The sequence below is a fragment of the Athene cunicularia genome, unplaced genomic scaffold (genome assembly GCF_003259725.1).
Source record: "Athene cunicularia isolate RWA unplaced genomic scaffold, athCun1 SCF_64, whole genome shotgun sequence".
NCBI classification, from domain to species: Eukaryota; Metazoa; Chordata; class Aves; order Strigiformes; family Strigidae; genus Athene; species Athene cunicularia.
In genome coordinates, this window is record NW_020799495.1 from 24,858 (window position 1) to 32,980 (window position 8,123).

General features: G+C 51.3%; 2 protein-coding genes across 2 annotated transcripts in view; both read left to right on the forward strand.

Moving 5' to 3' along the window:
- The window catches only part of LOC113490905 (E3 ubiquitin-protein ligase rnf213-alpha-like), a 16,580-nt gene extending 9,208 nt beyond the window's left edge, over nt 1–7,372 (forward strand). Inside the window, exons 7-17 of the mRNA XM_026867514.1 lie at nt 201–304; nt 638–702; nt 1,132–1,270; nt 1,666–1,807; nt 2,235–2,408; nt 2,743–2,876; nt 3,096–3,253; nt 3,820–4,026; nt 5,166–5,359; nt 6,825–6,945; nt 7,268–7,372. Of these exons, the coding sequence (XP_026723315.1) occupies nt 201–304; nt 638–702; nt 1,132–1,270; nt 1,666–1,807; nt 2,235–2,408; nt 2,743–2,876; nt 3,096–3,253; nt 3,820–4,026; nt 5,166–5,359; nt 6,825–6,945; nt 7,268–7,372 (1,543 nt within the window). The remainder of the gene's footprint in view (nt 1–200; nt 305–637; nt 703–1,131; nt 1,271–1,665; nt 1,808–2,234; nt 2,409–2,742; nt 2,877–3,095; nt 3,254–3,819; nt 4,027–5,165; nt 5,360–6,824; nt 6,946–7,267) is intronic.
- Nucleotides 7,373–7,502: 130 nt separating this feature from the next.
- LOC113490906 (E3 ubiquitin-protein ligase RNF213-like) overlaps nt 7,503–8,123 on the forward strand; it is a gene marked incomplete at its 3' end in the record, with an annotated part of 11,838 nt that continues 11,217 nt past the window's right edge. Inside the window, exon 1 of the mRNA XM_026867515.1 lies at nt 7,503–7,508. Within this exon, the coding sequence (XP_026723316.1) occupies nt 7,503–7,508 (6 nt within the window). The remainder of the gene's footprint in view (nt 7,509–8,123) is intronic.

Here is an 8,123-nt window from a genome sequence, read left to right on the forward strand (position 1 = left end):
GGGGGGGGGCGAGGAGCACAAACCCGTTGATCTGTCCCTCCGATCTGGGATCAGATTATCGTCCCTCCAAGTTAGACACAAACTTGGGGTAGGATTTATCTTTGTGAGTGAGTGGGACTGTGGTCAAGCTGTTATCTCTGGAGCAATGAGACAGCACGTTCCTTGGTGCGAGGGGTGAACTGGTTTTTTTTGGGGAAAAGAGGAAGAATGAGAGACAAGGTGCCAGACTACTGCCAGACCATCCTGGAGAGAAGGGGAAGAGCAGAGATAAACCTGTCCTTGAGAGAAGTGAAGGAACGGGACTGTGAGGCCTCCACCTTGCTCCGTGTCCCTCCTTGGCACCGTGGCAACACAAATCCCTGAATCTTCATCCCATCCTGTGTCTGTTCTGGGCACCCTGTGTCAAGGAAATGTGTGTTTTACAGATTTTTCACTGTTTTGCTTTTCCCACACTTCCAACAGGTTTCCTCCCCAAATTTGAGGGGCTCATGTCATCAAGAAACTGTTTTCCACCCCAGGGCTGCCTTATTTCTCTCTGTTGATTGTCAAGGCCCCAACCCCCAGCCACCTCTCATGGGTGCATCTATCTCTTGTTGGGGTTTTGATGGCTGCGTCGTGTGGTTGATTGTGATTTCAGGTTCTCCAGAGAATTCTGCTGCCTCGAGAAGCCTCACTGACACAGGTCTTTACCCAGAGGAAAACGTAGGTTTTTTTTCTTTTTTCTTTTTTTCCCCTCATTTTAGTTGCTTGGCACTGTGTAGGAGCTGGCTTGGGTATCACCAGATCTGCTTTCGAAGGTCCTCGCTGGGGCTGGTCCCTTCTCACAGGAAAAACTAACCTCAGATCTTCCTGGGTCCTGCTGCGAGATCCAAGCAGGGTGGTGGTCTCCCAGCCCCTCTCTGAGTGACCGGTACAAAGGCCCAGAAGCCTTTTGTCACTCAACAAATCCATGTCCCTTCCCAGAGACACCAGCAGCCCTCCACGCCCCTGGGAGGGACTTACCCAGGGTTTGTTGGGATGGTGAGATGGGTACAGACCTTGGAGCTGGAGAAGCTGATGTCCTAGGAGAAGCGTCCCCAGGCTAAAGTAGTGTTGAGAAACCAACTGACCTCCCGTCTTTTCCAACCACAGTTCCTCAACATGGAGGCAATGATCAAAGGGAGCATCCAGAAGGCCGTGATCCAGCTAGAGGACAAGAAGGACAACAGCCAGCGTCCAATGGAGAGAATCAAGATCCTTCACAACTTGATTTTCCATGCTCAGAGTGATGGTACGTGTGAGTCGAGAGCACTTAAAAGTGGCTCTTTGACCGTTGCAAACTCTATGGCTGGAAGAAGACAACGAGCGGGTTAAGAGCCACTTCTGGTGCCACTCAAAGCCATCGTGGATGGGGAAGCCTCCAGGAGACAGAGGGGGAGGTTGCAGGGGGGCCCCACACCGTTCCTCATGCATGGGATTAGACTCTGGACTAAACCACAAAGCTTTGCTGCAGACCTTGGTAGATGATCCCAGACAGTCGTCACCGGCTAGTGGGAGTTGATTTGTGCATAGAACTGCTAAAAAAATATCCTAGGCAGTGAGATTTTTGAGTGGAAAAGGATTTTGATGGTCTCCTGACTTGGAGATGAGTGCCAGGAGGGTTTTAGCCAGCTCTTTTGTGATTAGTTTCCAGCCGCTTCATGACCATCCTGAAGAAGAGGATTTGTTACCTCCTACAAGAACGAGAGAAACTGATCCAAAAGCCGAGGGAATGGATTTTCCGCAGGGCGCTCTCTGTGGAATTCATCCTGGAGGACACGTCGTTCAGGTAGGGCTGGCTGTGGGCCACTTCCCCCGCGTCGGGTAATTCTGGTCCTAAAACTGCTCGGCGTGAAGTGGGAGGCACCTTGCTTAAAGATCAAGACGTGGCAACCGAGAAGTCTCTGAATACGTGGGGTTTTCACCAGACCAAGGTAGGGACTTGCTGAAAGGTCCTAAAAAGTAACAAATTAATTAAGAGCGCTGTTGATTTTGAGGAATCTTCTTTGGAAAGGGCTTGTTTGGAAGCCAACAACATCAGTTGACTCTGAAATAGAAAAGGGTGGTTGGTGTCAAGCTTGGACGTCCACATTTGGCATCTTCAGAAGCAGTTGGATTATTTTGGTTGATTTGTGGGTCTTTGAGAGTGAAGCCAAGGGTTTTTTATTTTTGGTGGGGGGCAGGGAATCAAGGAGGTGTGGCCTCTCCTTTCACAGGCAAGCGCTTTGGATGCACCTGGAGGACATTGTGATGAACGTCTTTGCCCAAATTCTCGCTGTGGTGGATGCCAACAACAACCTGGATCACATCTCCCAAGGCTCTCCGCTCGCAGAACTCTGGCTCCAGATGTTCCAAGACGAAACGTTCCTAAAAATTAAATACACCAGAAAGTAAGAGACGGGGTGTAAATATTACATGGAGGTGGTTTTCCTTAGCAGAGTAAAAGCTGATGGTTGTAGGGAAATAGTAGCTCATGCTTGACTCAGCCTTGCCAAAACTGGCACCAAAACTTCCCGGTTGTTGTAAGCTGTTGACAAAATTCACTCTTTCTTTGGTCTTGCCCCATTTCCCTGACTGTCCAACCAAATTTCTCCTCAAGTTTCTGAGCAACTTTAAAGAAAACACATCAGTGGGAGTTGGGAACTTCTCTGAGGTGCTCCTACTCTGGATGCCTACGGTCTGTTGCGCAGTTTAATGCTTTTTTCTGTGCTGTTTGAATTCAAGGGCGGCAGAAGCCAAGATTTCCGTGTTATCAATGACCAAAGACCCCAACACCTCCCTCTTCTGCCAGTTCCCATTCAGTTGGGTTTTGAAAGCCTACCTGGACAACGTGTGGGAGAAGGTCTATCATATGAAAGGTAAGATCAGGCTTTCTAGGGGGAGCTTTAACACCACAAAAACTGCCCCAAATTTGCATCCTTAGGAGGAGGAACCCCCCGCGTGGTATCTCCGCTTCCAGTGGAGGTGTTGTACTCTTCACCCATGGCCTTGCGCTCGCCCTCACATCCACCTCGGTCTTAACAACGTGCTCTGCTGTTCTGCTAAGCCGCCATAACTCTCTTCACTGTCCCTTCTAGGCCAGCCCAAGAACCTGACGGGGGAAGTGGCCAGGTTCTACCAAAACATCATCAAGAACGTCTGGATGCCAGATGATTGCACTCCAAACATGCTCCGCTATTATGCCAACGACTTTGTCAGGATGGCTTTTCCTGGACAATATGACTCTGTCTATGAGGTGAGTAGGGTTGGGTGGAGCAGCATAGGGTTGGGTGGAGCAATGTAGAGTTGGGTGGAGCAGTGTAGGGTTCAGCTGAGCACCGTAGGGTTGAGTGGAGCATCATAAGGTTGGGTGGAGCAGCATAGGGTTGGGTTGAGCACTGTAGGGATGGGTGGAGCACCGTAGGGATGGGTGGAGCACTGTAGGGGTGGGTGGAGCAGCGTAGAGTGGAGATGAGCACTGTAAGGTTGAGTGGAGCACTGTAGGGTTGGGTTGAGCACTGTAGGGATGAGTAGGGCACTATAGGGTTGGTTGGAGCACCGTAGGGATGGGTTGAGAACCATGTTCAACTGGCCTTGACTTTGGCCCTAGTCCTGGCCAAATCTGGTGTTTTTACAAGCCCTCCTTGGTGCTACTCTGTGGCTACTCTTCAGCTGTTACAAACAGTCAGTCTTAATTCCACCTTGAGAACTATTTTTGATGAGGAAACTTCATACAAGATACAACAGCAATGCTGAACGTCCCATTCCAGTCCCTTTTTTGGTTGCTTTGAGTAAAAATAACACTTTTTATTTTACGCATAGATCCTTTCCCAAGCTTTCCTCACCAGCGCAGAGCTACTCTGCCTCTCTGTGGGCGAGAAGAAGATGATTTTTTCCCCCATTTGGCTTCACATGGAATATTTCTACCTCCGCGATGATTATCAGCTCTTCGTTGACATCGCCAAAAGCAACGACACCGTCGTGAACGAGCTGCAGGCAACGTACAAGGAGAACCCCGGCAGGAAGATGGTGAGCCCAGAGCTGTGTGCTTGCCCTCCAACCCATCCCTTCCGGCGTTCGAATGCGGTGGCCTTCCCCACTCCCGTCGTTTAACGATGGTGCTGCGTAATTAGTCAGACCTCCCCATCTTCGCCATGCTCTGGGTATCATGTTGAAGTCCCCTGGTTAAGGATTATGCCAGACTGGGGGGATCTCTAGGCGCAGGTTTAGTAACAACTCAAGAGTCGGGCCAACACCTCAATGCGTGGCCAACACCTGAAGGCCTTGTGCATTTATATATTATTTCTAAATTTATTACCCAAGTCCAAAGTTTTTATAAGTTTTCCCTCAACCTTTTAGTTCTTGATTCTCATTGATTAAAGTTCACGACAATCCCCTTTCTCATCCAAATTCTCTTCCGGTTCCAATCCTTCAGTTTCAGAGTCATCTTTTGGGGCATCTTCTTCATCTTTCTTCCACTAGTTTTCATCTTGCACAATCCTGAGAAAGTCTTCAAGATGGTCAATGAAATTTCAAGTAGAGAGAGCGGTTTCTCTACCCTAAATTCTCTTAATGAAGCAAACTCCCCATGTTTAATCATTTAATCTTCCTTTGTTAAAACTGTCTCCATAGGATCAGCTTGACTGGGTTTTAAACCAGCCTGAGGCCAGGACTATACAAGCAGCACCCCGGTTGCCTTGGTGATATGATGAGATTGCTCCATCCTGAACACACTTCACTAGGCCTTAAAATCTATCTCAAATACTCCAGATTATATATAATTTATATTTAAAATTCTTTTACATCCCCTCAGACACGTTGACCCTCAAAGTGGGGGGAATTTGTCGTGGTGGGCTCCAGCTCCTCAGCTTGCCATGGCCACGTCTCCACACCCCTCCTACGGTGCTGATTGCTTAGAGCAGCCAGCAGAGGGTTTAGAACTCCTGTGGTGCCTCCAAGATCCATGACATAATTAGGCTCATAAAAGTTTACAGATGCCAGAACTTCACCCATGAAATCTATTTTTTTTTCTGACTCAGCCCCAGCAGCTACTCCCAGAGCTCCACCAGCACCCAGTCCCGCAGAATCCCTTTCCTCTGTGGCACCCCCCAGCGAGCTCAGATCTTTCCTTCAACTCTTTTTCTCTCTCTTCGCAAATATTATTTCAGTTTGTCAGTCTCGACATCCTAAACGTTCTCCTGAAGAAAGTGCAACCCTCCGAAAGTGAGCTGCTGCCCTTTGATGTCTGCATAGCGTGGCTCAAAAATATCAAGTCCATTAAGCCCTGGGTGGAGTCAATTAGTCGGGACAACTACCAGCTTCAGTTCTACCCGGAGAAGAAACAACTCCTTGAGAGAGTGTTGTAAGTTTGGTCACTCTCTGATGACTTTCAACATCTTTATTGATGATCTGGACGAGGGGATGGAGTGTCCCCTCAGACAGTTTGCAGATGATACCCAGTGCAGGGGGAGTGTTGATCTGCTCGAGGGTAGGGAGGCTCTGCAGAGAGACCTGGGCAGGCTGGAGCGATGGGCTGAGCCCAACTTGGGGAGGTTTAATAAGGCCAAATGCCGGGGGCGGCCCTTGGGCCACAACAACCCCCAGCAGGGCTACAGGCCTGGGGAGGAGTGGCTGGAGAGCTGCCAGTCAGAGAGGGACTGGGGGGATTGATTGACAGCTGGCTGAACAGGAGCCAGCAGTGTGCCCAGGGGGCCAAGAAGGCCAATGGCATCCTGGCTTGTGTTAGCACTGGCGTGGCCAGCAGGGACAGGGAAGGGATCTGAGCCCTGGGCTCGGCACTGGTGAAGCCGCCCCTCAATGGGTGGGTTCAGTTCTGGGCCCCTCACCCCAAAAAGGCCATTGAATGACTCGAGTGTGGCCAGAGAAGGGCAACGGAGCTGGGGCAGGGTCTGGAGCACAGGTCTGCTGGGGAGCGGCTGGGGGAACTGGGGGGGTTCAGTCTGGAGAAGAGGAGGCTGAGGGGAGACCTCCTGGCCCTCTGCAACTCCCTGCCAGGAGGGTGCAGAGAGGGGGGATGAGTCTCTGGAGCCAAGGAGCCAGCGCCAGGCCCCGAGGGAATGGCCTCAAGCTGCCCAGGGCAGGGTCAGGCTGGCTCTGAGGAAGGATTTCTGTGCAGAAGGGGCTGTTGGGCGTTGGAATGGGCTGCCCAGGGCAGGGGGGGAATCCCCGGGATCCCTGGGGGGGTTGAAGAGTCGGGGTGACCCAGTGCTGAGGGATCTGGGGCAGTTGGGAAGGGTCAGGGGGAGGGTCATGGTTGGTCTGGAGGAGCTTCAAGGGCTTTTCCAACCAAGGTGACTCTGGGATTCTGTGACTGTAGCACAAGCAAACTCCTCACTGTCTGATGGTCAGGTGACCGTAACCACACTCCTCCTGAGGAGCCATAGTCACAGATCTTCCAGCTGACACTTCCTTCCTGCTCCTTCCTCATTATCACAACGGTGACAAAGTGGCTCCAAAAACCCCAAAAATGGTGGATGTTTTGTTGCTTAGTTCTGGTGGAATTTCTCCTTGCTTGGGCCAAAATCCTTTTGGCAGTGGCACGAGGAGCTCTCTCCAGGGACCACCACACCTAGAAATGGGCTGACGGTTTCAGTTTGGCTCAAGATTCATTGAAGTGAGCCACGTAGGCAGGACCATGCCGTGTCTTTCTCCTTCTCATGCTGCCTCAGGAGCTCTCGTGTCCTGCTGTGACCACATACCCCCGGGGGTGACTCACAGACAGGCCAGTGGGAAGGGACCGTGGGAGGTCTGTGCTCCAACCTAACCCCATCTTTTTCTTTTTTTGGGTTTTTTTTTGTGTTTTCCAGACATCACTGGACCTGCACCAACATTGTCTACATGTTGATTGACCACCTGCTGGACAATGAGATGCAAATGCAGGAGAAACTCCTGAGGCTTGTGGTGAAGCAGTTCATCTACCTCTGGAATGTAGGTGTTCCCTGGGGCGTCTTGGGGCTGGGTAGCTTGAGAGGGCTCTTCTCTTCCTGAGGACCTCAGCTCCCAGCTGGAAGGAGGGCTTAGGAATGGGAAAAAAATAGAAAAACCATCTAAGAGACAAAGACTATTTATATTTGAGTATAAAATAAGGATTCGGAATCAAGAATTCCACGCAGAGACATCCAGACGTGGATCTGCTTAATTCTGCTGTCTAACCCGGTGTCCGTGCAGTGCTGATATTCCATAATACTTGTCCCCCACGTAGCCGGGAGATGATTCTGCTGATCTTACGCTGCGTGTTTGCCTTTTGCAGTGTCTCTACATGAAGCCAGGATTTCAGCCGGAGGAAACATTTGATTTGGTGACGAATGTGCTGAAGACTTGCAACAAGAACGCTGACGTTGTGTATCTGGTGTAAGTCCGAGATGAAAAAAAGTTGGTTTGGTGGTTTGTTTTTTTTTTTTTTTTTCCCCCATCGGTGTGATATTTGTAAAGGGGGTGGGGGAATGTGTCAGCACAAGGGGTGAACTTTGGGCCAGAGGGAAGCCATGGTGGTGAAGCCAAGGGCTGAGAGCCTGTCTTGGAGGTGACCAGTCATCTCTGGAGGAACTTCTCCTAGGGCTGGTGCTAAAGAAACCAGCTCCCCTGAATGCCCAGGCTCTCCATCCCCCTCACCCAGCGTCCCCACCACGGACTGTTGCCTCTCAGGGATGGTCCTCAGGAGGGGTTTCAATAAGGGCCAAACACCAGGTGCTGCTCTTGGGCCACAACAACCCCCAGCAGGGCTACAGGCCTGGGGAGGAGTGGCTGGAGAGCTGCCAGTCAGAGAGGGACCTGGGGAAGGTGATTGACAGCTGGCTGAACAGGAGCCAGCAGTGTGCCCAGGGGGCCAAGAAGGCCAAAGGCATCCTGGCTTGTGTTAGCACTGGCGTGGCCAGCAGGGACAGGGAAGGGATCTGAGCCCTGGGCTCAGCACTGGGGAGGCCGCCCCTCGATGGGTGGGTTCAGTCTTGGGCCCCTCACCCCAAAAAGGCCATTGAATGAATCGAGCGTGGCCAGAGAAGGGCAAGGGAGCTGGGGCAGGGTCTGGAGCACAGGTCTGCTGGGGAGCGGCTGGGGGAACTGGGGGGGTTCAGTCTGGAGAAGAGGAGGCTGAGGGGAGACCTCCT